The 26,340-nt window shown below is 39.5% G+C and overlaps 2 protein-coding genes across 8 annotated transcripts in view; both read right to left on the bottom strand.

Moving 5' to 3' along the window:
- The window catches only part of plcd3a (phospholipase C, delta 3a), a 142,969-nt gene that overhangs the window by 24,911 nt on the left and 91,718 nt on the right, over window positions 1-26,340 (bottom strand). Inside the window, exon 2 of the mRNA XM_079872405.1 lies at window positions 5,048-5,298. Coding sequence (XP_079728531.1) covers window positions 5,048-5,135 — 88 coding nt within the window. The 5' untranslated portion in view covers window positions 5,136-5,298. The remainder of the gene's footprint in view (window positions 1-5,047; window positions 5,299-26,340) is intronic.
- The window catches only part of arhgap23a (Rho GTPase activating protein 23a), a 69,017-nt gene continuing 49,474 nt past the window's right edge, over window positions 6,798-26,340 (bottom strand). For 5 of the 7 annotated variants that reach the window (XM_079872119.1, XM_079872118.1, XM_079872115.1 and 2 more), the window contains 17 exons: window positions 23,539-25,258; window positions 18,412-18,570; window positions 17,842-17,953; window positions 17,429-17,468; window positions 16,912-17,049; window positions 16,385-16,693; window positions 15,814-15,875; window positions 15,495-15,723; window positions 15,246-15,398; window positions 14,998-15,076; window positions 14,772-14,845; window positions 14,157-14,246; window positions 13,712-13,837; window positions 13,575-13,616; window positions 13,321-13,414; window positions 11,201-11,232; window positions 6,798-10,858 (listed from right to left, as the gene is read on the bottom strand). In XM_079872119.1, the coding sequence (XP_079728245.1) occupies window positions 9,449-10,858; window positions 11,201-11,232; window positions 13,321-13,414; window positions 13,575-13,616; window positions 13,712-13,837; window positions 14,157-14,246; window positions 14,772-14,845; window positions 14,998-15,076; window positions 15,246-15,398; window positions 15,495-15,723; window positions 15,814-15,875; window positions 16,385-16,693; window positions 16,912-17,049; window positions 17,429-17,468; window positions 17,842-17,953; window positions 18,412-18,570; window positions 23,539-25,258 (4,869 nt within the window). In that variant the 3' untranslated portion in view covers window positions 6,798-9,448. Of the gene's footprint in view, window positions 10,859-11,200; window positions 11,233-13,027; window positions 13,053-13,320; window positions 13,415-13,574; window positions 13,617-13,711; window positions 13,838-14,156; window positions 14,247-14,771; window positions 14,846-14,997; window positions 15,077-15,245; window positions 15,399-15,494; window positions 15,724-15,813; window positions 15,876-16,384; window positions 16,694-16,911; window positions 17,050-17,428; window positions 17,469-17,841; window positions 17,954-18,411; window positions 18,571-23,538; window positions 25,259-26,340 lie in introns of all 7 variants that reach the window. The other 2 variants (XM_079872121.1, XM_079872117.1) reach the window with 2 other exon arrangements.

Raw genomic sequence — 26,340 nt, 5'->3', positions numbered from 1 at the left:
TATGACCTAATCCTGGTTTAATCTGAGCCCTGTCTGTGAAACCAGGCCTTAGACTATTACAGTTCCCTACAGTTCACCTAAGGTGCATCTTGTCCATAGTAAGCATATCTATATTTAGAATAAATGTGAGGCAATTGCATGGATGACTTATTCTCTCTCGTTACTTGCAGAAGCACAAGTACAGTAAACCAACTAGAGAAACTTGGGAGCAACTTAATATATATGAAGAGTTCAGATGCAAAAGCCTCTAAGTGCCATCTGAAATATTCTTCTAGAATGATCATTTTTATGAAGCGTGTATATTTAAGTTCAGTAATTTCACTAAAATGCCAATAAAAATGACCTATTAATTGCCATTTAAGTGAAATTACTGAACTTAAATAAACAAGCTTGATAAAAATGATCAATCTAGAAGAAAATTTCAGATGGCAGGTTTTTGCATCTGAACTCTTCATATATAGACCCATCACACTGGGTTTATCAGCAAATCTCATTTCTAAAACAACCTCCTGATTATTCCCACTGGAGTGCTGTATTTTGAAGTGCTGGCATAGTAACATTGAATCACGCCACTGAAGAGCACCAACTTGCACAGCCTCTTCATACAAGCCACTCAACATTATTTTACAAGTGCAATAAATCAGAACACTAATAATATTTCTAGAACATCTATGGACACAGTAGCCATGGCAGAGATAAATCAGCTATGGCAGCCATGGAACAGGTCTAACTAAAACATTCAATAAAAATAACTAATTCTCCATAAGTTGCTATGGAAGTAATACTTACAGTATGAGCACAACATTAAGTACAGATAATTAAACTGAGGCAGGATTATCGCCCTCTCGCAATAGTTCAAGCTAAGCTCTTTCTCAAGTAACTGCAGTCACAGTGCTGTAGTTATGCAAAGAAGCCAGCGAATGTAGACGAGTCTTCAGAAGGTCTTGTACTTGATATAGCGACAATATTCAGCACATTCATAAGTTATGCAAAAGAAACCCAGCTAAAACAGGTGTGATACACAACTGATGAAAGACCTGCCGAGTTCAATAAAAGCGCTGCAATAAAAGCACATGTAAAACAATGATATAAACACGCCCTACTTAATTTCCTTGGAATTCAGCCAATGTTCATGAAGAATGCTGCATAATACTTATGCCGCTAGAATACAGGAATTCCAGGATTACATGATATATCAGTCATATAATGACATCCATTTTAGATATTTTCAAATACAGTCATGTGAAGAAGAACTGACACCCTTTAGAATTCTGTGCTTTTATGTATCGGGATATAAACCATCTGATCCTTGACAAAAAAATCATCCGGTCCTTGACAGGTCTTAAATTAGGTAAATACAACCTCAGATGAACAACAACATATGACATATTACCCCGTGCCATTATTTATTTAACAAAAACTAAGCCAAAATGGAAAAGTAATGGGTGACAAACTAAGTATACCTTTACTGCTTCCATAGGAATTAAGAGGGTAAGTAGCAGTTAGGCACTGCTAATCAAATCCCTTTGATTAGTTGATCATCCGCAAGTGTGACCAACTCTATAAAAGCAGTAGTTTTGGCAGTTTGCTGCTCTGGAGCCTTCAGGTGTGTGTTAACACAATGCCAAGGAGGAAAGACATCAGCGATCTTAGATCTTAGAGAAGCAATTGTTGCTGCCCATCAATCTGGGAAGGGTTATGCAGACATTTCCAAACATTTTGAAGTCCATCATTCTACAGTAAGGAAGATTATTCACAAGTGGAAAACATTCAAGACAGTTGCTAATCCTCCCAGGAGTGGACGTCCCAGCAAATTCACTCCAAGGTCAGATCATGCAGTGTTCAGAGAAACTGCATAAAACCCAAGAACTGTATCTCAGCCTCTACTGGCCTCAGTTAGCATGTTAAATGTTAAAGTTCATGGAAGTAGAATTACAAAAAGACAGGACAAGTATGGCATGTTTGAAAAGGGTTGCCAGGAGAAAGCTGCTTCTCTCTAAAAACAACATGGCAGCACGGCTTAGGTTTGCAAAGTTCCATCTAAGACTTCTGGAACAATGTCCTTTTGACAGACGAGACGAAAGGGGAGATGTTTGGCCGTAATGCACAGCGCCACATTTGGCGAAAACCAAACATATCACTGCATATCAGCACAGACACCTCATAGCAACTGTCCATCACGCTGATGGAGGGCTGATGATTTGGACTTGTTTTGCAGCCGCAGGACCTGGGCATCTTGCGGTCATTGAGTCGACCATAAACTCCTCTGTATACCAAAGTATTCTAGAGTCAAATGTGAGGACATCTGTCCAACAACTAAAGCTTGGCCGAAATTGGGGCATGCAACAGGATGATCCCAAGCACAGCAGCAAATCTACAACAGAATGACTGAAAAAGAAAAGAAAGGTGTTTCACTGGCCTTTTCAAAGTCCAGACTTACTTAGTTTGTCACCCACACTCTAAAAAGAGATGTGTTAAAAAACAACACACAGCATGTGTTGATGGTATTTTGACACATGTTGTGTATATTTTTAACACACAATGGGTCTCATTCATGAAACATTCGTAAATATATGAGTAAATATGTGAGTGATTTGCGCGTAAAGAGACATTCCCGAAAATTCTTCTCCTGATTCACAAATACTTCGTAAACGTCAGATTTGATAGTGAAATGTGTGTGTGGTAGAGGTCTTCACGGGTCCAAAAATTCGTGCCCAAACCCGAAAGAGACCCGTAATGTGCTACAACGAACCGACCCGGACCCGTCTATTATTTCAAAAGCTGGACCCGGACCCGTGCAGATCCGAGAAATGCCTAACCGGACCCGACCTGGACCCGTCTATTATTTGAAAGCTGGACCCGAAACCGCCGGGAAGACACAGACCCGACTGGACCCGATTGTCACATATTCCACCTTAAACTGCTATTACAAGTCAATAAACCTGTTGCTGTAAATGTGTATTTAATCTGCACATTTGAAACAGCAGAAATAATCATGAGAAAAATATGCTCAGATGATAATTTTATCAAGATTGTTCAGCAAGAGCTCAGAAAGAGTTTAATATTTGAAAGATGAGTGTAATACATAAAAGATTAGCATAATGCAATTAGCTTAAAATTAATTAATAAATACACAGTTCGTACAGAATCTTACAGTCTAAGGTATCAAACAGACCTCAAGAATCAGCGTATGAATCTCAACAATGGTGACAAACAAAAAGCTTCATGCTGCAATGCATGCTGGGTGCCACCATAGTGCAAATCTCATCCATGACTCCCAGCATGCATTGCGGCATGAAGCTTTTTGTTTGTCACCATTGTTGAGATTCATACGCTGATTCTTGATGTCTGTGTTTGACTAAATTCTGCTGCAGATTAAAATTTTCAGAAAACATTTATTTTATTATTCTGCACTGCTTAATAGCATGATGTAGTATCACAAGATTGTTATTACTAACAGCACATAAATAAAATAAATGCGCACCATCCATTTACTCATAAACCTGATCAGATCTGCACTTGCTGATTACAACATAATCAAGAAACATCTGTTTCTTGATTGTAAAATGACTGTAAAATGTAATTTGTTGTTGTTCATCTGAGGTTTTATTTACCTAATTTTAAGACCTACTAACGACCAGATGATTTTTATTATGTTCTGATACATAAACCATAAAATTTTAAAAGGTGTCCTTTCTTTTTCACATGACTGTATTTTTATCTCTCCTCCCTCTTATCGTGGTTCATTTCAAAAGCGTGAAGGATAAACTAGCACATATTTTGGTTTGGTTTCAGAACTGGGCTGATACTATCAAGACCTGTGTTAGTCTCAGGTATTCTTGCTGCATAATATGTAATTGCAAAATAAATGTTGATTTAAAAAGTAAAACATGTTGAATTGTTTTTTACGTGGACAGCATGGGCCATAAGTGCAGGTGTTGGTGATCTCAGATGGAGTCATGCTGCTGAAAGGCAGAGATGAGACGTAAACATGAGTGGGAAAATAATACGTTTGTGAGAAGAGTCAGTGGTTACGAGTGAGGCAATGTGGTTATGCCAGTTGCGAAAGAAAATATGCAGTATATAATACTGCATTACATAAAGCAGCATCGAGTCTTAAGGGAATGTTCACACGGGACGTGCTCTTGCATTCAAAAACAAAAGGTTGTTGAAAAGGAACACAAAGTTTCAAATAATTAATTATAACTTGACAAGCTGTCTTAAAAAAAACCCAAAGAGCTCTATCTGATGCATGTGTACACAGACCAAGTGTTACAGTAAGCAAAAGAACAGATGCATGATGAACTTTCATTTAGTTTCCTAATGTACAACACTGCAAGAACATTGACATTTTGAAAACTTTGCACATATCGTCCTCAAGTGCACCCAACTTTGATGCTTCATATGAAAATTATAATAATGAATTATTGATTACTGTAAAACAGGTCTAAAGACCCTATAATTAAATTGTTTATTATAGTGCATTACTATAGAAAAAATTATTCTTGGAATAGTTGGAATAACAACTGCTCCCAAAAAAAAAAAAAAAACGAAAATCATTTTGCATCACTCATAGCCTACTGTGGTCTGAAACAAACAGACAATCAGAGAGATGCAAATGCTAATACGCTCAGCCAATCAAACTAGAGGACCAGAACTGTTGTTTAGTTAAAACTCTATCAAATCACAAATCCAGGTACCAGTGCAAAAATAGCCTATTTATCGCGCATTCTTTCCCAAAAAAACATGGTTTAAAAAAGTCCCAAAGACAATAAAGGGTTAATAAAACAGCAAATCTCGTAAATTCACAGTCATATGTCATGTCACGCAAAATGAACAGATGTCAAAAAGTTAAAGGTCTTTATTGATTTAGTGTGGAATGGGTGAATTTGCTCTTGACTTAGAAGAAGTTAGTTGCTGAGATTGCGCTTACTGTCTGTAAAATGACTGCAAACTGTCTGTAGGTTAAACACAGCATGCATACTTAAAGTAACATTCACACTCAGGCAATAATAGGCAATTTTGTCTTAATGTATGATCATCTCACCAAGCTTCCGAAGCGGATCGTGGGTTTTCGACTCGAACCCTTTAGTTTCAGTCTGAACGGTCTCTGGTTTCTTCTTTCTCCCCAACATGTTGAATATATTCCGTCGGTTCCAGTCAGTACTCCTTATAACCGCCCTGAACCGAGAGGTAAATGTCAATCAATAGACAAAAAAGTCCAGAAGTGCGCGTTTAAATCTTTCGGTCAATGCATGTGAAAGCAGCGCTGCTGTTGCTGCGACGCCTGTCGTAACCCTATGGTCGTAACACTTGACGCTTCTAAAAACGCAGCGCGTAACTCGAGTCCGGCGAGGAGCGATAAATATTTCTCTGATGAACTCGAGTCACTCACTCACACACTGTATGACACATTTACTGTCACAGCCTCTGCTTTAAGAGAAACTGTCTGGATAGAGAAATAGATTGCGTAATTGATTTGTTAGCCTACTTGTTTTTAGCCTGGAAAACTTTATCTTTGGAGACACTGTTGCAAACAAAAATATAAATTGAGGTTGAATGAACTTCACAAAGACCCTTCCTTAGACTCCACCTCTCGTGTTTATTCAGAGTTTCATTTTTTTGTTCTTTATTCAGAGGTAAATGTCTCTGCACCTACATGAGCTGCTGTGTGAGATTCTGTGTGTGACAGCACACACACCGTGATCAATGCTGCCATCTGCTGACATACTAATGAAATTACCTGAAATAAAATAAATTCAAATAAAGCAGGATAAAATATATGAGAGTAATAATAATAATAAAAAAGTAATCGTACGGGGTAGTGACTTGGTTAAAATAATGAGATTCACAATAAACTTCACACATCAGAGTAGCCTAATAGGCTACTTAGTCTACCTTCTGTTGAGATTAAAATTAAATTAATTAATTTAGTGATAACGCATACTATTATCAAAACGGCAGCAGTCTTTCTTTGGTAAGGAAATACATGAACACACACACACACACACACACACACACACACACACACACACACACACACACACACATTAGACTTTGATGATGAGTCTAATGGATAGTATAGCCACTGTGAGTGTTTAACGTGAGAAAGGTGTCATAATGTTCATGTAATATTATCTTTCAATAATATTTCCTCGTATAGGTTAAAATATTAATTAATGATAAATAATAGAACAGATACCCATAAGGAAGTGATTGATACATTTTTTTTTTACTTCTTTTATATTGAAGGCTGTAAAAGAAATACAACACGCTAAACCTGTTAAACAAGTTTCATTGAACACATTGACCAGTATACAGGTCCCTCTGCTTTAAACACACATACACACACTGGTTTCCATGTTTTATGGGGACTTCCCTTAGATGTAATGTTTTTTTTACAAATATTATATCCCCTAACCCTCATCACAGAAACATTGTTCATTTTTACATTTTCAAAAAAACTAATTAGTATAATTTATAAAGCTGTTTTCCTCATGGGGACCAAAAAATGTCTCTCTCTCTCACACACACACACACACACACACACACACACGGAAGCTCTGCCATTAAATAATTGACATTATATAATAAAACATCAGCACCAAGGTCAAAGACATCTGAAATGGCAACTGTATATGATGTGCATTGCATAGCTATGTCTTCTTGATCAGACCTCTTATTATTGATCAGTAGACGTGAAAAGAATTGAGACGAACTACTGTCAGAAACGCATGCGGTGTTTACAAGTACAAACATGACTCCAGTACAAGACAGAGGACAAAACCCAAATGAAATAAGCTCTGCAATAAGATTTTATTATAGCTTGTGACAGACACTCTTTGCAGGTTAGATCTCTGTTCTTTTCATTGAGGTGAATAGATTTCTGCATAGTATTTGTAAGTCACAGAGAAAGGCCATTAACAGGGAAAACAGTCTAGTGGAGTTAAAACAGGTACACCCCAAGATTTCCAAATAAAAGTACTTATTATATTCATACAAAATTTATGTATAATATATACTGTGTATAAAACAAACAAACAAAAAATATTAAGGAAAACATTTCAAGTAACATCTTGAAAGAAATGACCGTGCACCTAAGTGCACTTTTGTAAACCATATAAAAACTAAAATAAAGGGAAAAAAAGAAATGACAATATAATATATGTATATTTACAAGGTTAACTTAAGCAAGGCTTTGTACAAATGTTACAAAATCGTTTGACACACATACTCAAGCACATACTGTTTACACAGGCAATTTCAGACACACATACACACTCATTTGAAGTTATTTCACCAATGAGCCATAACTCAATGTAAAGGAATATGTGGGAAGGTGAACACACCACACTGCCTCTTATGGAACTTAATGTAGCGAGTTAATGGTTGAATTATGCACTTGCGCTGAGCTCAACGGCCTGTGTTAAAACTAGTAAAACTGTCAACACTGTTCCTGTTTTGCTAACACTGTTTAACCAATACTGTACCGGCACGTTCGGAGAATTGGTTCGTCTGGGACTTGAGAACACAAAAGCACTGAGTCGTGAGGGTCTTGGCATTACAGAATGTTGTCATGTGACTGGCCAAGAAAAGGAAGAAGAAAATGTGAAAAGAAGATGATGATGAAAAAACTTTGGCAACACTGAAAAGCCCCTTTTGCCATGCAGCTGAAGTTGGTCAGAGAGAGAAAGAGTGATGTAAATTAGTACTCACAAACCTAAAAGGTCGCTCACACGACAGCCATTTGCAGTGAAAAAATGACTGGATTCATCTTCATCAAGAATGTGACATTAATTGCTCATTTGGATAAAAAAAGAGTTCTTGTTTATGCAAATGAACAGTAATGTGAGGCAGCGACAGTGCGTGGGAATACAGACCAGGGTAGAGTTTAGTGTCGGATCCCTTTCAATTCATGGAAATTCCATTTAGGTCAAATTGGCTACGCCCTACAGCAAGTTGATTTTGAATTGGAATGAAAACTGAAAAATTTAAGGAAATTACAATTTAAAGAAATGTATTTAAAATAAAAAAAAAAACAGTTAATGACATTCTGGGAAATAAAGTGTTTTTTCCACCTTGGTCCATAAAATGAATTGGTCCATAAACTGAATCTTAATTTTTTGTAAAATTCAAAGAAGTATATAAAAATAAGCACAAATTTCTATAGGTGACATTTCAAATGAAGCAGAAGTTTGTCTTGATAACTTGTTACTTCTTGTTACAAATGACAATTAGGGCGTTTTCACTCCTGGCTCAATTGGAGCATTTGTTTTGAAACCTGGCACGCTTTTCTCCCTTAGTTTCGGTTTGTTTATGCATTATACTACCCTGGTAATCCAGAGTTCTCGCGAGAGCACAAGTTGAATTTGCTCAGCGAGTTAATCTTTTAGATTTAGGGTCTGGATTTCCAGGCTAGCATTATACCATGGTCTGTCTGAATACTCGATTCTGATTGGCTGGAAGGTGTGCAAGTCAGTTGAATCACCGTTCTATATCAATGCGCTGTTTTAAGCGCACACACATTTATAAGTCACTCTCACACAGAAAGCGGACTCAGCGGAGACCGTGCTAGGCACAGAAACATTCAGGAGCACAGAAACTTATCAACGCAGCAACTTTTAGTATTAGAATAGATTCGGTACGGAATCGCTACATTATATTTCTCAGCAACGAGGGGGTTACGTCGCTATTTTGAAGTAGAGAGAGACGCTAAACAGACGCAGGTACGCACCTCTCTCTCTCTCTCTCTCTCTCTCTCTCTCTCTTTAATTCAAATAAATGCTATAATTCATTTATTCAACAAAATGTAGTCTTACGCACTACTTTATCTCGGTGTCTGTTTCAAAGCAGGCAGAATGCTAGATCTAACTGACGAAAATAACCGTCAATTTTATTCTTATCGCAGCTAAAAACCAAAGACCACCTCTTCACTTTAAAATGTCATTGTTCTTCTTCGAAACAGGTGTAAAAACACGTAAAAATATTCAATTGCATAAAAATGTTCTTTATGAAAGCGAACCAAGGGAGAAATGCAACTTTGTAAATCCCTGTTTCAGAGCAAAGCAAACAATTGACAGGTCTGTAAACCCCCTTATTGCAGTTTTATTTAAATTTCAGTTCATTTGAATTGCAATTTATTCAATTCCAATTTCAATTGGGCATCCTGTTTGCTACCTCACTTTAAATTCAATGCCAATTCAAAAACTGAACTGGAAGTTTAAAGAATGCTCAGTTCAATTCTGAATGGTGCACAGTGACGCTCACATCATTTGCCACCTGGTCCAGTTTGACACTGCAGTGAGTATGAACGTCTACCGAACAAAAGTACTCTACAATGATGTTAATCGCTGTCAGTGTGAACTCATATCAAACATACGGATGACGCAACTACAACACAACACAAATCCAACTCTCTTGGTTCACTAGCCTGTACACACCATCACTGCTACAAGAAATCACGAAAACGCGAGGTAGGCAGGGCCCGACGTGCAATAGGGGCTTCAGTCTCTGAGCACTCTGGGTGGGACTCTCCAACGTCCAGCTTTTCAACAGGGGGGGGTGAAGCTATCGGTTTGGGGGGTAGCGTCAGTGTTTTTTTTCCTGAACAATCTGTAGGTGAGACCACCACTGTGTGCCTCCTCCACGCACGTCTCTTTCTGCGCGTCTCAGGCGAGAGCTGCTTCCTCAGGCCGACGCTGCGCAGGTCATCCGCTGAGCCCATCAGCCGAGCCCGTACCTGATCCGCCAGGGAACCCTGCCCAGGGGACAACAAGCAGCTCTTACTTCCAAGACCAGCCAAGGATGTTGGCGTACACTCTTTTCTCACGCTAACCTCTTTGGAGGATTTGGCTTTTGGTGGAGGAGACGGAGAGGAATCAGGGATTTGATTTGCACCTGACTGGCGTTCTCCCTCCATGGCGGAGGAGCTTGACAGTTCTGAAAGGTCCAACGAGGACACTTTGGCTTTGTCTGACTTTAGCCGACGCCGTGCGAGGGTGTCGCACTGTATGAGGCGGTGGGAGTTAAAAGAGTTGCGGCTGTGGAGGCGCTGGGAGGCGGAAGATGAGTGAGAGGAGGTTGAGGGAGTAGACGAACGTGCTGCGACATCGTTCGCTTGGTCTTCAGGGTTGGTAGTGATGTGGAGGGAAGGAGGAGGCGGAGCGAGGGCGGAGCCAGAGGCAGCAGAGGGAGTCTGGGATTTGCAGTGCGCATAGAGGAAACTGCGTGGCGCGGTCGGTTCGGGTGAGGCGTGCGAGTTCTGATCGGAACGGGTTGGTTTTTCCGGCCTCTCTTGGGTGAGGGAGCGCGAGGCGAATCCGCTTTCGTTATCGGTTTCACTCACCAGTTCACTGTGCTCATCATCTGCATCATCGCCCCGGCCCTCTGATGCTAAGCTCCGCCCCAGAGTGGACAGAGTAGAGTAGCCCGAAACAATAGACCGCGCATCATCTCCTCGCCAGCTGCGACCTTTCACTTCAGACCTTTGCTCCTCCTCCTCGCTCAGCAGCACAGCTTGTGGCGCTTCCTCTGCCGAGGAAATGCTGGGAACTACTTCCTCCTTCTGTTCCTGTGCCTTCTGTCTCTCACTCTCCTCTTCCTCATCTTCCTCCTCCTCTTCTTCATCTTCCTCTCCTTCCGCTCGAGGGGCGCAGAAGGATGCCACCCTCCCCATCTCTTGCAAATCATCTTTTTCGGAGACACAGGATTTAATGGGTTCGTGCTCAGAATCGTCGTCTGTGCTGCTGCCGACGAGACGGCCGTTGTGCCGCTTCCGGCGTTTTCGGGTCACAGCCGACATAATCGATAACGTCAGGATATCCTTGGCAGTAAAGTCACGTTTTGATCCCCACGACCCCTAAGTTTGAAATATTATACAATTAAAACTTTGAAATACATTTTTATTAATAAATATTAAATACATTTATTTATTAATAAAAACATTCATATTTACATTAAAAAAAAATATAATTCATATTAAATATTAAAACAATAAACTAATATTAAATCAAGACGGAAACTATATATTATAATAAATAAAATAAATATTAAACAATATTAAATCTAGAAAGCAAAATTAAATATGACTATTTTATTACTAATTTCTAGCATCCGAATGCATAGAAAAACACATTCAAATACCTACATTATACTATTAAAACAGAACAAACATATTAAATAGCGTTTGGTCAATACTGACCTTAGATTTTGCAGAATCACTGTTGGTTGAGTCTGGTCAGTTAAAGACAGAGAGAGATAGGGAAAGAGATTGTGAGAGGAAGTTAGTGAAAATAAAAAACATTTTGGCACCATGTTAAATATATGGTGTTTTAATGAGAGGCACAGAGGAGAAGTGAACTTTTGTGGTTGTCAGTAAGTTAACTTAAAGGGATAGTTCACCCAAAAATGAAAATTGTCTTCATTTACTCACCCTCGTGTTTCAAACCTGTCTGAGTTTCTTTCTTCTGCTGAACACAAAAGAAGATATTTTGAAGAATGTTGGCAACTAAACAGTTGATGGGCCCCATTGACTTCCATAGCATCAAAAAAATAAAAATGGATACTATGGAAGTCAATGGGGCCCATCAACTGTTTGGTTACTGAAATTCTTCACAATATCGTCTTGTGTTCAGCAGAAGAAAGAAACTAATACAGGTTTGGAACAACTTGAGGGTGAGTAAATGATGACAGAATTTAAATGTTTTGGGTGAATTATCCCTTTAATACATTATTAAACAAGACCTATAGCAGCCTCTGTGTCAATCATTAAGCATTACCCCCATAAACAGTGATTGTGAGACAGTGTTCACAGAAGATACACTATAAGCAACATCTGTGTAACAAACGACCAGCCACTGATTGTCAGTTAATGTTCCAATGTGAACAGGGTCATAGAAGAAGAAGTGAAGGAGCCCATATATGCAGCAGCCAGTGGTAAAGATAAAGCGCACACTGATGACATCACGGCACATACTGATGACATCAACCCATGAAAGAAGCTATGGGAGGGGCAAGGGTAGAATTGTAATTGTAGAAACTGTAATTGTCAGAGGGGGAGAAGGACAAACCAAACACAATTTTGCCACAACACACAGGCCCCGTTTACCTGGCATGGGTGTCACTTTGTATTCAAAAGTCACAACTGTGAAGCCTTAGCTCTTCAATATTTTGCAAAAATAATTTGACATGAGAATTACTTTTGTGATACAAACCACTACCATTCAAAAGTCTTTTTTAAAGAAATTAAAATTGTTATTTAACAATGGCATATTATATTTGTATATAACAGTGGCGCAACTGATTAAAGTGACAGAATTCAGCAGCACAACTGTTTTCAGCATTGATGATAGTAATAAATGTTTCTTGAGCAGCAAATATATATTAGTAAATCATATTAGACTGATTTCTGAAAGATCATGTGACACTGAAGACTGGAGTAAATTCAGCTTTGCATCACCGGAATAAATTACATTTTTGAAATATATTCAAACAGAAAAGGTACTTACGAACTCTAATAGTATTTCACAATATTACTGTTTTTACTGTATTTTGATGAGCATAAGAGACTTCTTTTATAAACAATCAATCAAAAAATAGTGTAAATACTAGTCAATATATTATAGTGTATATACTAAGCAGTATTTGCTCATTTAAAAGTCAAAACTGAACATTTTGACTAGAAATGTCCAAAATCATTTTAAAAACAATTTATATAGCACACAGAGTTGCTATTTTTAACTTAGACCCATACTATCATGCTAAAAAATAACAAAATATTAGATACACCCCTACTAAGATATTTCTGAATGTGGTTGGTTTGAATGAGGAGAAAAAAACTAAACAAAACTGAATTTAGCACTTCAAAGTAACACACGTTAATACCAGGTATAAACGGGGCCCATAAGCACCTTCATCGCTTGATACAAACATTAACGTTCCCACTTCTGCATATAGTCATTAAATACACACTCCTGAACACACACAAACACAAAGAGAGAGAGAGCTTGGCAGGGGAAACCCATCCTACCGCAGTGGCTGTTCCACAGGCTCAGCTAAGAAAGGAATGCAGAAATGTACAGAGAAAGACAGCAGAAAGTGAATATAATGAAAAAGATTCTTTAAAAACCAAAACTTAGAAGTGTAGAGCATTCAACATGCAGGAAAACAGAAACAGGTTTGACCTGCTGTCTATTACTGTCACATGTCCAAAAGACAGATGTGTCCATTCACATGCAGATGAAAGTATGTATCTAGTGTTAGTCATCCGAGGTGGAATATGACTGCTAGCCAATGGCAGTTATTCAGGTTAAGCTGTCTCACCTGACGCCTCCCCTAGCAGGCCTGTCCGGCCAATGTTAGAGAGGAGGTGATCTATGTTTGGGGCGGGCTGAACATCCTCCGTGTCCACAGGTGTCTGAGGGGCGACATTCAAATATTTAGTCAAAACACATGAAAAACTGTCACATTTTCTTTTCTTTAAATGCTTAGTTTAGTCATATACTGTAGATGACTTGATGATTCATAAATTATTTTTTATGACTCTCAATAACATATTAAATATAAAGAAAGCAAACCTTTTCATCCTTTTCGTGTTCGTCAACGAAAAACCAGACATACTGCGTAGAGAGCAAGAACATCATTGTTTAAAATAATTCAAATGGAGGCTATCTGTAAACTCAGAGGTGTGTTTTGTCAGCGGTGTGTGCCTCACATGCTGAATGAGTGTCTCGACAATTTTGTAGCGGTCAGGCATGTGGGTGACCATGTCTGTCATGTTGTCCTCTGAGGTCCGGACAAGAGTGGGGCCAAACACCAGCGCCAAATTACGTGGCTCCATCTGCACAAGTGCACCGTAAGACTCAACTAGCATAAACAAGCATGCGACTGTATGCAGTTTAAATGAGCGGCTCTGCTGCTTTTTTAATGTGAAATTTCTGAAGCATTACGAGATGAGAAAATAACAAGAAGAAAATACACATTTTAAGAGCAATCTGAACCTGACTTTTTTATTACTCTCAAATTTGAACCCAATTTAAATCTGAATAAAAATGTGAAGATTAATAACTGTGGTGTTCAAATATGCATTGTAAGTCATGGTAAAACTGTTATTTAAAATACTGAAATATCTGAATAACAGAAAATCAAGCATTGCTCACCTTGTTCTTCTCAGAGTGGTCTGCCACAGTCTTTAGGTGTCCAATTAGAAATTTTAGAGTGTGGAAGTAATAATCTGGTAGATCACGGATCTGCAGGAAGACATGGAAAAGCGCAAAAGAAAAACTAAATCAAGGAGAATACTAAATAAATGCTAAGTGTTGCACATACACTACCATTCAAAAGTTTGAGGTAAGACTTTATTTAATTTTATTTAGAAAGGACAAATTAATTTGATCAAAAGTGACTGTAAAGACATTTATAACGTTAAAAAACATTCATACTTCAAATAAATGCTGGTCTTTTGAACATTCTATTCCTCAAAGAAAAAAAATACACAGCACCACTTTTTTTAACATTGAAAGTTCAGCTTTGCCATCACAGGAATAAATTACATATAAATATTATTAAAATATAAAGCAGTTATTAAAATATGTCTCTTAATGTTTCTTGAGCAGCAAATCATCATATTAGAATGATTTCTGAAGGATCATGTGACACTGAAGACTGGAGTAATGATGCTGAAAATTCAGCTTTGTAATCACTGGAATAAATTATGGTTTAAGCTTGTATCAGAATGTGGTGTTTAAACAAATATGCTGAAAACACGTTCATACCAGTTTCTTCATTGTCCTTAACCTATCACTGGCACTCTCCATCCGATTGGCCTCAATAAAGTCATTGTATTTGTCTTCAATGGTATAGAGAGAAAGAGAAATAGAGGAAGAAAGAAAATGTAACTATATGACATTTTATACACCTTTTACAAGGTTTCCAGTAATTGTATTGTTTTAGGCACATAAAATCACACTAAAATCACAGTTAGCACGCTCATAATCTCACCATCAGTGAAGAGGGGTTCTGGGAGTTTACGGAAGAAGGACTTCAGCAGGCTGCTGACCACATTCAGGTCCTGCCATCTCTGTACAGGAGGAAAAAGTGAAAGTAGTTGTTGTTGAAGTTCTCAGTATATGAGGAAGCAACCGCTTAAACATGGGAAGTGAATATAACTAGTATGTTGCCTCTCAAAGAGCCAGAGGCAGTTTAACAATCATGGTGTCTCTGACAGAGATCGTGTATAAACATCTCACCTCCTCAGTGATGTTGATGTCTACACCTTTGTTGAGCTGGTCCTGCAGACAGGACACCACTGCATTGTTTCCCGGCACTCTGTAGATCCCCGTATACTCCAGACCCATTTCCTCCACCAGCCCGCAGCAGATCTCCACAATCTGGGGAATGAACTTCACAGACAAAAACACATACACATTAAAGCATACTAACATAAAGTAACCAGTAAGCATTAGAACTACATTTAGCACACTGCAAAAAGCACACACCTTGTTTTTGGCAGCAGGCTGGCAGTCCTCTAGACGGACCCCAAAGGCTTTAGGGCTTGCCTTCTTAGTCTTCTTCATTATATTTATGCCCCAAGGAGATTTAGGGGGGCTGCTCTCATCTTTGGCCTCGTGTTTTGGGGAACGTGGAGGTGCACTGTTGTCTTGCTTACTGAGCATAAATGTCATCCGATGCACTCTGGGTGAGGAGTCTGGTTTATTACCCGTTGGACTAAAGGAGGGAACCAAGAGGAAGAGGATCATTTTGACTTTGGAATAGTAAAATGTAAAAAGAAGTGTTAAAAATGGTCTCCAATCTCACCTTTGCTTCCTGTAGTCATTAAGTTTCTTACTTATGAGAGCCTGCCGTGAGAAACCCAATTCCTACAGACAAACATGACAAAGGAGCATTTCAATTTCATTGAAAAAATAAATAATTGTCTCATCCTAAACTCAACCATTGGTTGAGCTAATGTTGCCATGTTGGACTGTGCAAACCACAAAGCCACAGTGCGTTCACTCTTCAGGGAAATCAACCAACAAACAGTGTTGTTATCGGTAATGACAACTACAACAAAAGGTAAATGAAAACTTTTTCATTTACTAAAATAAAACAACATAATTGGAAAGACTTCATGATTCAAAATAATAAAACGAATGTATTATGACCATATTCACATTTATTAGCACACCTGGCAGTGAAAGCAAAGCCTGCTGACAGTGAACAGCAGTAAGAGAGGAAGCAGATCTCAAACACAAACACCGTGTCAACATGCATTAGTTCCTATACTGGCAATGACAACCTCAAAAACGAGTGCCATTCGTAAACAAATTTAATCTTGCCATTTCACTCTGTTTAAGCCCTCTATGTAACATCATTATCGTACTCTCACCTCATTGTCAGTCTTGCTGCTCTCTCTGATGACTCTGATCCACTCCAGCATGTCCTCTCTGTCCTCCGCCTGTAGCAGGTATTCACAGAAGTCCTGCGTGGACAACCTCAGCGCGTGCTTGCGCTTCGTTTCGCTGTACGCTATGTCCACAAGGCAGCCCCGGATGCCGATTGGCTGCTCATCGTCGGCCCCGCCTCCCAGCGCCGCCCCTTTGAGAACTGCCTCTCGCTTGTCTTTGTAGAGGAACAGGGAATGGGACCGAAGCACGGAGAACACCCGCCTCCAAGGCCAGATGGCACTACCCACCTTCTGCAAGAGAGAGAGAAAAGACAAATCTCATCCATCAGATCATACAGGTACTGTAACTAATTAGTCATTTAGCAGACACTTTTATCCCAAGCTACTTATAGCATGTCGAGTTTGAACCAAAAACCTTCTGGTTGCCAACCCACATCTTTATCTAAACCACTAATAACTGCTCTCCCGGATTATAAACTAACCCTAATCTCGCGGTCTCTTTCTCTTACCTTGCCCTTCTCAGTGTGGATCTGTTTGAAGTGGAGCCATCCTTCCCTCTTCACGTCACTGTAGCTGATGCTGCCCAGCTCCGAGGTAGAGTGTCGTTTAGAGCGAGCCTCTTCAGCAGCACCCAGACTGTCTAGAGACTAAACCATGACACAGGACAGAGATACACACAAATGTGACACTGACATGGAACTACAGTATACAAAGAACCAGAATACAGGAAGAGAACATTTAAAGCTGTAGACATTTTAAGTCAATTTGAAACAAAAAAGAGCCTTTTTTTTATTTTTTAATGCATGTCCTTAATCTTGTTGAGATTGATTAATCTGTGCATGCATGTTATTACAAAGTAATAATTTGTAATAATTAAAAATTCAATTTCCCTAGGGAAAAAAAAAATTAAAATATATTTATTTCATACTGAGTGTAGTACAAATCCATTAACATATTTACTGACATATCATTTAAAAGACTATATATATAGAAGAAAGAAGAAACTTTGGTTTCACCAAAACTCACCCCTTCAGTAAAAAAGCTCTTGACTCTTTTTGGAAGCCTCCTGTTGAAAGAGCACAATGAGAGTGTGTTTAAAAGTAAAAACAAAAAACAACAACATCCTTACTGAGGTGTGAATAGTATTTAATGCCAAATGTACACTGTAAAGGTGGCACAGAAGCACTTGTGAAGTGTCTTTACACAGACTCTTTCCTGCTGCTCTGGGGTGGCAGAAATGCATTTACACAGCTATTTTAATAGTATACTTTTATACTAGGAGCTAAGGTGTGTCAGAGTAGACATAATTTAATCTGGCTTTTATGCAGCATTACATCTTTACACAGAATTTTGAGCAGACACAGAGCAGCCTTAAAACACCTGTGCAAAGCTGCCTTTAATATTTTATATAATACTAATAGTAAAGTCCCGAAACTTACGAGAAGACCCGCCCCTCTTCTCTATATGCGTTAAGCCCCTCATCACATGACTTGGAGCGTTCAGTGGTGATGGCCAGCAGGTAAGAAGAACGACGATTAGACTTGGCATCACCTGCTCATGGAGAGAGAGAGAGAGAGAGAGAGAGAGAGAGAGAGACATCCATTCATTACAAACAGTGAAAATGACAAAACGCTGTTATACAGGAGAAGAGAGAGAGTTGATGAAGGACAGTTAGTGTGGAGTTGGGTAGGACACAGGGAGTAATCAGATTAGGAGGTGGGAAGGAGGTGATCTTCAGCACAGTCTCAGTAAAGTGCGGTGAACACAATGCACGGGCATTACCGAACGATCATGTGGACTTTTGCAGTATGCAGTACGGCATGCACACATACATTTGACTTATTTGTGCAGTGTGACTACGCATGCAGTAGGGGGAGCTCTACGGCGATCGCATGCAGCTTCTGAATGTTTGCATAACATTTTTGTTGCCATGTTTTCATGTACAGTTCCAGGCATTGATTTGATCATTTAGTAGTAACAGTGTTTCTCTTTCTCTCTGGATCACTCACTGCTGCCGTGGGAGAAAAGGCGGTTGAAGGGAAAGGTGAAGGTTGGGGAGGCGGGGCTTGTGGCCACAGCAGGGGCGGAGTTTATACCGCCACTGGACACGACGGAGGAGGCGGGGACATGACGTGCCCGCAGATCTGCACTTGGACTGGTCGGCTCATCTGTGGGAGGAGTGGAATGGAGGAAAGGAGAGGAAAAAGGGAAGGAAGGAAAAAAGGAAAGACGGAAGACAAGAATAAAAGAAAGTTATATTGGTAAAAGGAGAAAGATTGAAACAAGGCAAACCAAAAAAAAAAAACAAAGGAAGGAAAGGTTAGAGGGGAAGCAAAATGGTGTTGCACAGTTAATTCAAATATATTCGGATATCACAATAGTCCAAAATACAAGAGAGACTTCCTCTCTAGAAATACAGATCAAACAAAAGTATAAAACTCAATTTCCAAACACTCAATTTACTGCACAACCTAATGAGAGGTTTGATTTACACACTCATACGCAACATTAAACATATAATAATAAAGAGAGAAGAAGGTAAGGAGAAGCTATTGTACGTACTGTATCTGTGTGTACCCACTGGTCATGTGCTAAATTAAAAACATTAAAGTATGTGATACATGACAAAGCGAATGGCGATGAGAGCTAAAATAAGAAAAACGAGAAAGAATAAATAATCAAACAGCATTTTGTACCTGACTCGTAGTAGCCCTCCATGAAATGTGCTTAGTGTGAAAATGAGATGTAAAAGTCCTCTTTGTATTAACACGTGGTTTCAGTTCTTGCTTAGTGCTCAATGTTGTATGTGACTGATAGGAAGTGGTTGGTTGTTGCAGGTATGCTTTTATAACAAACTATTCACAGAAAAACGTTAACCGTTTTAAGCTAACACATTAAGAGATACATCTTGTCAAAGTCTTTTTTTTTCTCAAAATCACACATAATCACGTGTAAGATGAGTGGCACCTTAAATGAATTCTTTGAAAAAACCCTCTGTTTTCAAGGGATGTGCTTGCTGTGTCAGGTTTTTCTGGCCCTGCAGGGGCAACATGATCACTTCAAAAACACAATTTGGCAGAACATTTGTATATCAGTGACTAAGGAGATTCTGTCAACCGGCAAACCACCAGCAACAACACCAATCCACACCATCAGGTGGCAGCAGCGCACAAGCACCACTGAACAACAGGGTTTCTAAGCAAGAAGTCAAGGTTTGGTTGGATAGCATGGTCCTATTAGCACCTGCGCACAAGTCATTTGATCAGATTTTGGCTACAGGACTAGATCAAATCTTCAAAATGGGCTGTTTAAAGAAGGAAAAAAAATGATTCTGAAATGAACCATGCAATCCAGTGTTGGTTTTGATCTGGAATAAGCCTTACAGGTGTTATATAAAAATGTGGATATTTGGATAGCTTTGATCCAAAAAGAAAAAAAGATTTTAGAAATTATCCTGATCCTTCTAAACAACAGGGCCCTGCAGGTAGATCTGACTACACCATCTGAGCATCGTTCTTCATTGACAATCATTCAATTGTAGTAAAAGTAAAGGTGTTCTTGTGGTGTCATCGACCAATCAGTCTTATCATGATGTCATTTTCTTGCTTAATTAATCACATGACATTTAGCTCAGGTGACTAAATCAATAAAACCTGGTTAAGGGGGTTGAGATGAAACAGAATGCTTTCTCCAGGTATAATATAGACCTTCTTGTTTCTGAAAGCTGTCATACTAGTGTGACTGACTATCTTTATCTCATGTCATCCATCTCTTCTGACTCCATATGAATCCACTCCTTTCCTTCTTATTCATCACATTCATCGATTTATCACTTTAACATTGATTACATCACAAACACATCAACCGACCTGCAATGAAAATGAAATGCAATGAAATCTTAAATCAAGTGAATCCGTCTTTTAATTCTCTGAAGTTTTTTACTGTTTCTCTCTCTCACACTAGAAAGGGAGCAGGGGCGGAAACATTCCCAATCTAGGATGTGGAATCTGGACTGTGCTTGTTTTCCAGCCACTGGCAGAAATAGCTGCTCTGTGGGTTTAACAAAGGCCCTCATTACTGAAGCCCGAGTATGAGCACACGCACGCACACACACACACACCATAGAGTCTACTTCATGGACATACAGTACAACACTAGCACATACAGAATCCATCTGTACTGCTTCAACATCAGTCACATGCAACTGTCGTATTCTGAGGTTCAGATGAGATGCTGTAAATAACCTCCAACGGGCTCTCACTGGCCAAGATATGCATTCTACAGACATAACCAAAGAGTGAAGAACACAAATACTAACATGGTGAGGTTTCCTTTTATAGTGTCACAAATCAAAATTAAACCAGGCCTGACAACACTGTAATCCGAGAGAAAGTGTGATGAGAAGGGATTTCTCCCAAAAAAATGTGTTGGGCTTTAAGGGAGACTGGTGAGTTAGCTTATAGCATAGCATGTTAGTGTGTGAATGGTTGGTGGAGTGAAGACTCCTCCCCTTTTTATTGGAGACACAATGACCACATTGAGGGCAGAAAGAGCTGAGTGTGTCGATTGTGTCCAGTAATATCTGAATGTGAGAGAGTGTGTATGTGTGTGTCCTTCACCCCTAACCCCAAAACCTCTGCTCCCTGCGACCCTTCCTTCAGCCATTCTCAGTTCATCACACAATTGTAAAAAGTACAAGTCTTATGCAACAAAGCAAAAGGTATACACTAGGTGAAACAACTACATTCACTCCAAAACAATTCAAACTTTCCTCATTCCTCTGAAAAAATATTGGATACCTGAATGAACTGACCCTTCACTAAGCTTTGCCTGCCTCGGTTACTGTTGCTAACAGAGACCAGCTTTACAGAACCTCCAATAGGAATGAACTGGAGATTTCCATGAACAGTATAAGTTTTAGTAAAACGTGTTCATGAAGTGATACAAATTGATGGAGTATTATTCTTATGTGGGCTGGAATAAATAATGTTCAAAAAAACAATGTTTTTTCTTTAAAGAAAATAGTAAATTTAGCTGTGTTATTTTTCTGCAATGTTAAATAAGCTATGCAATAACCAGGGTTATTATAGTTTACTAAAATCATTCTAATTTTCATTTCATTTAACTTGACGAACAAAAAATAACAAAAACTCAAACAAATAATAATTTTTTTTTATAAAATCTATATAGACATATTTAGTTAAGTTACAAAGTTTAAGTTACTAAAACTTTAAAACTGAAAATATAAACCCATGAATTCAAAATAAATTCGACAAATATAAAAATAAAAATGACTAAAATCTTCTTAATTTTAAAATAGGCGCTGAAAATGCAGAAATGGTGTGAATAGGTTTTAGTTTGGTTGCATGTGCTGTAGATTTATATATAAATATGGCCATACGCAATGAATATCATATGTCTCCAAACATCCAATTAAACCAACACAATAATGTAGTTTCAGAACTATTCACCCCAAATCAATAAAGAGAAGGTCTAGTACAAACAACTCCACTGACATAGCAGGTAGAGCAAGACAGACTGTCTGTTGTGTTTTTATCAGTATGGTGTAACATGTCACAGCTTGTGGGCATTTCTGTTAGTTTCAGTTTGGTTCTCTCTGTTTAAAAGTCTGTTATGCCTTTCTGCGTTCATCAATCTCTAAAACAGGACCTGGGACACGCCCCCTTGCTCCCATCATAAATATGTAGTTACATTCTTGCAATAATCCTAAATATACACAAACACAGTGAAAGGAAGATCATAAAAACAAATGTAATCAAACTGAAGGCTCTAACTCTGTGCGAGGGGCATGTTGCGCTGTACAGGTGTGCATTAGCAGGAACGTGCTTCTCTTCTGTGCTAAATGCTAAAGGTGGGGCACTTTTATGCAAAGCAAAGTGGTTATAGGCTTAACCTTCATCAGGAATGAAAGCACTGCACTCACAACAGCTTATGCAATCAGACAACAGATCATAAAATATGTCCAGCAGTGAAATGACAGAACAATTAGAAAATCACTAAGAAATAGCCCTAAAATTAATTGGTTTTGTTCTAATGCTGCCATTACAACTTCTAATGCAATGTTAAAGGAAAGCAAATGACCAACTGAAAGCTTTTAAGGAAACTGCTAAATCAATAGCACTCCACTTGAATCCAGCTGTGCTATAAACATATAATTAGAGGAAACAGAGATTCATAGGCAACCATATATAACCGTGTAGCACATTTAACAGTAAGAGTTTTTGTGTCTACATGTCTATCACAGTTTGTTTTGAATATTTTGCATTCAACCAGCCATTTTGTTTCAGATTTCCTCTTGCACTATGGTTTAGTAATGAAGGCAAGCAGAGACAAGATCACTTTGAGCAACAGGCCAGATCGAACCTACAAACTACAGACACAGAAATCTGCTGTTTTCAAATAAAACTAATCATAATTACTGTAAAATTAACCCTAACTTAACACTTACCTTACCTTTAAAAGAAAACTTGAGACATTATTTACTTTATGAGCCTTTTCCCCTATTGAGAGTGTCTCTTTAATTTGGTTTTGTAAGATTTAGCTAACATCTGGGGATATCAAATCCTTAAGCTTCATAGTGTTCCCACCAAGGTTATGGGTTCATTTCCCATAGAGTCAATTTGGATAGAAGCGTCTACCAAATGCATAGAACTGTAGAAACGGGATGGAATTGGGTGAGGCACTGGAAAAGTGGAAACAGAAGAAGAGGAAGAAAGAAAAATAGGACTAATTTAAATCCAGTAAGTCTGATTCAGCACAGACAACTAATATTGTCGGGCTGACTATGGGAGATTCCAGCCTTACCTAATGCATAGACATGCACATTGGTTCACCAGACATAGGAAATGAAGGGTAAGACCAGCGGGGTTGTGAGTTATTAAAACAAGTATAGTCATTCTCTAACATTCCCATCAGTCTATTTTAATGGTGTCTGGATAGTTAATCAGTTTCCTTGTGACAACCAATAACAACCATGTGCAGGACAGAGTGAGCAAATGATGGGAAAAGACAAACCGAGAACCGGACGGAACAAGTTTGTATATGTAAAGACAAGAATATACAAGATGAAATGGAGAACATGACAGCAAAGAAGCCATTGAGCAGTAGGGACTTACCTATAAAAGGAATCGACGCGAGGGAGTCATCATCTATGGATAGTGGTGGCAGGTTTCCATTCGTGCGACGATGAGAAATAGCACTTTCTGCTTTGGCAGGGGGCTCCGTAGGGTCAGAGGTAAAGAGTAGAGGGTCACTGGAGTCAAGTGCTATGGCGTAATGTGGATGTCGATGGGTGTTCGCACCCCTGCGGCCAGTGGGTGGTTTCTGCCTCAGAACTACTTCCTGTGTCTGGGCTTCACCTGTTGGTTCCCCAGCCCCTCTGTCATGATTAGTGGGTCGGTAAGTTCTGTCTTGTCCTTCAGGGGGGGTGGGAATAGCAGTTGTAGAGGAGGTGGTTGGTGGGGCTGGGGAAGAAGCGGCCGAGGGTGGAAGTCCCTCTGGGGGACTGGTTTTGGGTGTAGGAGTCCAGAGGCGTGGTCCTGTATAAGAGGGGTCTCTAAATGACTGGGCCTGCTGCAGGATACGGCCAGTCTTGCGGTTGAAAGAGGGGCTGTAGCTACGGTAGCCAATCGGCTCCTCATCTAGACTCTGGCAAGAAGGCAAGCGTCTTGCCTGTGGAGCTGCCTGCTGAGGTTGTGGAGTCTGAGATGAGTATTGGTGTGCTGCATGTGTGAGGTTTTGATGCTGAGGTGTGTGTTGATGGTGTTGGGGTGTGTGGTGGTGTGTTTGGTGGGGCTGTTTTTGTTGGTGTGACTCTGCGTGTTGCCCACAATGTCTACCACGTCTCGGATATCCTTCAGTTCTGTTTGGCGGCTGCTGAACCCAAGTGGATCTTTCAACTCGTGGTGAGAGAATCCCCACAGCTCTGTCGAGAGTTTCCAGTGAACGTCCCGTGTGTCCGTACCGGGTTGCTAGAAGGTTTTCGGAGGAATTGTGCCCGTAGCCCACCGCAGATGGGTGCTGTCCATATGCATGCTCGCCATGCCAGTCTCCTTGGTTCCTGTAGGGATCAGCGTACGCTGCAGAGCTCTGCTGAAGCAGTAGCAATGTGTCTTGTGATGCACTGTGGGGAAAGCCTGCTTGCTGCGAACGCCTGGCCCTACCAAGCTCACCCAGGCGGTCCTGTGAGAAACTCCTATGGCGTGGGAGCATGGAGCGAGAACTAGATCGCTCCCGTTCTCGCTCGCGGCCTGGTACCTGGCTGTAGTACCAGTTGGAAAGGGCTTGTTGGGTATGTTCGCTGCGGCTGGATGGGGGTGTTGATGTTGGCTGAGAAGGGCTTCCCTTGCGGCCTCCAGTGTGCCCCATGGCAGTACCCACATTGTGGTTGGCAAAATGAGCATGATGCAATGGGCTCATAATTCCTCCTGAAGAGGAAGATGATGAGTGTGAACGTCCTCTCATTTGTCCGATTGCTTGTTGTCCCCTGTCAGTCATTCCATACTGGATCTCCTCAGTTCGGTGTGCAGGGCTACTGTGACTAACACCTCCTGGCTCACAGTTCCTGCCCTCAGCTGCCCAGACAGCGTTGCTGGAAGTGACTGTCCGGTTGTCAAGGGGCGGAGAAGGACCAGAGGAAGAGCCGGGCCAGCGGCTCCAGTTATCCAGCTGGTTTTGCCCCATGTATGAGGAAGCTGGGGCAGGGGAGGGGGAGTACCCCTCAGGAGGCTGGGATATTGTACGTGGAGGGTAGAGAACAGGGGGTGGTGGAGGAAGATTTTGGGCCTTTCCTGTATATGGATTGTTCCCTCTTAGGTAGGCATCATGGGAATATGCCTGAAAGAGAGAAATACAACTTATTTAATTCTAGAAGAACATAAAGGGGTGGCTGAAGTTAATGAGAGTGAGAAAGTCCTCAAGGGGTATAGGTGAAAAGTTTGTAGACAAAAAGGGGTCATAGAGATTACATTTCTATGACAATGAGACACCATCACGATATACTGATCATGCGATTGTGTCATAATAGAGTTTCAGTGTAATACTAGCTTATGCAACTTTTCAAACACTAACACAAACACACGTTAAAAACCAAACCTGGCTAATCTAAAAACATTTAGGTGACAGGGATGACTGCTAATAATATAATGATTTTAATAAACAGCTTTGGCAACTGCTACTTCAATGATATGAAAATCATCAGGAAACAAAAAAACTGAAATGTATATATTCATTGAGAGATTCATGTGAGATTCACCACACTGCAAAAAATCTTTTGTTTTTCCAGTAAAAAAACAAAAAAATAAAAAATAAAAAAATCAGTCAAATTAATTTTACATACAATTTTTGTTAAATGAAATTATGCACATTTTGTAGATAATTAATATTTAAGGATTTTTTTTTTTCACATATTGAATTTTTCGGACCCTACTCACTCTACATTTTTATATTTAGATTTATGGTTAAAGCAAGAGAAATACAATAGAGAAAAAAATACTTTATTCATGCTACATGATTAAAAACAAGTAAAAATCACCTGCAAAATGAAATTGGTCTTGTTTTAAAAATGTTTAAGACTAAAATATTGATTAATATATATATATATATATATATATATATATATATTGCAGTATAATGTGCAAGACATTGACTCCAAAACTCAACAGATTTGTGTGACTACTGTGTGACTGTAGAGAGGAAGTCAAGCTGACCAGAAGCACCAGCCTTCCATCAACACTAACCTCAAAACACACTGACACAAACTCAACATATGCAACATTAAGAATTTATTAACAAATCAGAGACATGGCTCGCTGACGAAAAGCTGTCCTGACTGCAGACAAGCAAATCGACTAACACAGCATAGTACATGCAGTCTGCTAATACATGCAAATACAACCAACACAGAGAGAATTGAAACT

Source organism: Squalius cephalus (assembly GCF_949319135.1).
Source record: "Squalius cephalus genome assembly, chromosome: 1".
NCBI classification, from domain to species: Eukaryota; Metazoa; Chordata; class Actinopteri; order Cypriniformes; family Leuciscidae; genus Squalius; species Squalius cephalus.
This window is presented reverse-complemented; position numbering and strand designations above follow the sequence as displayed.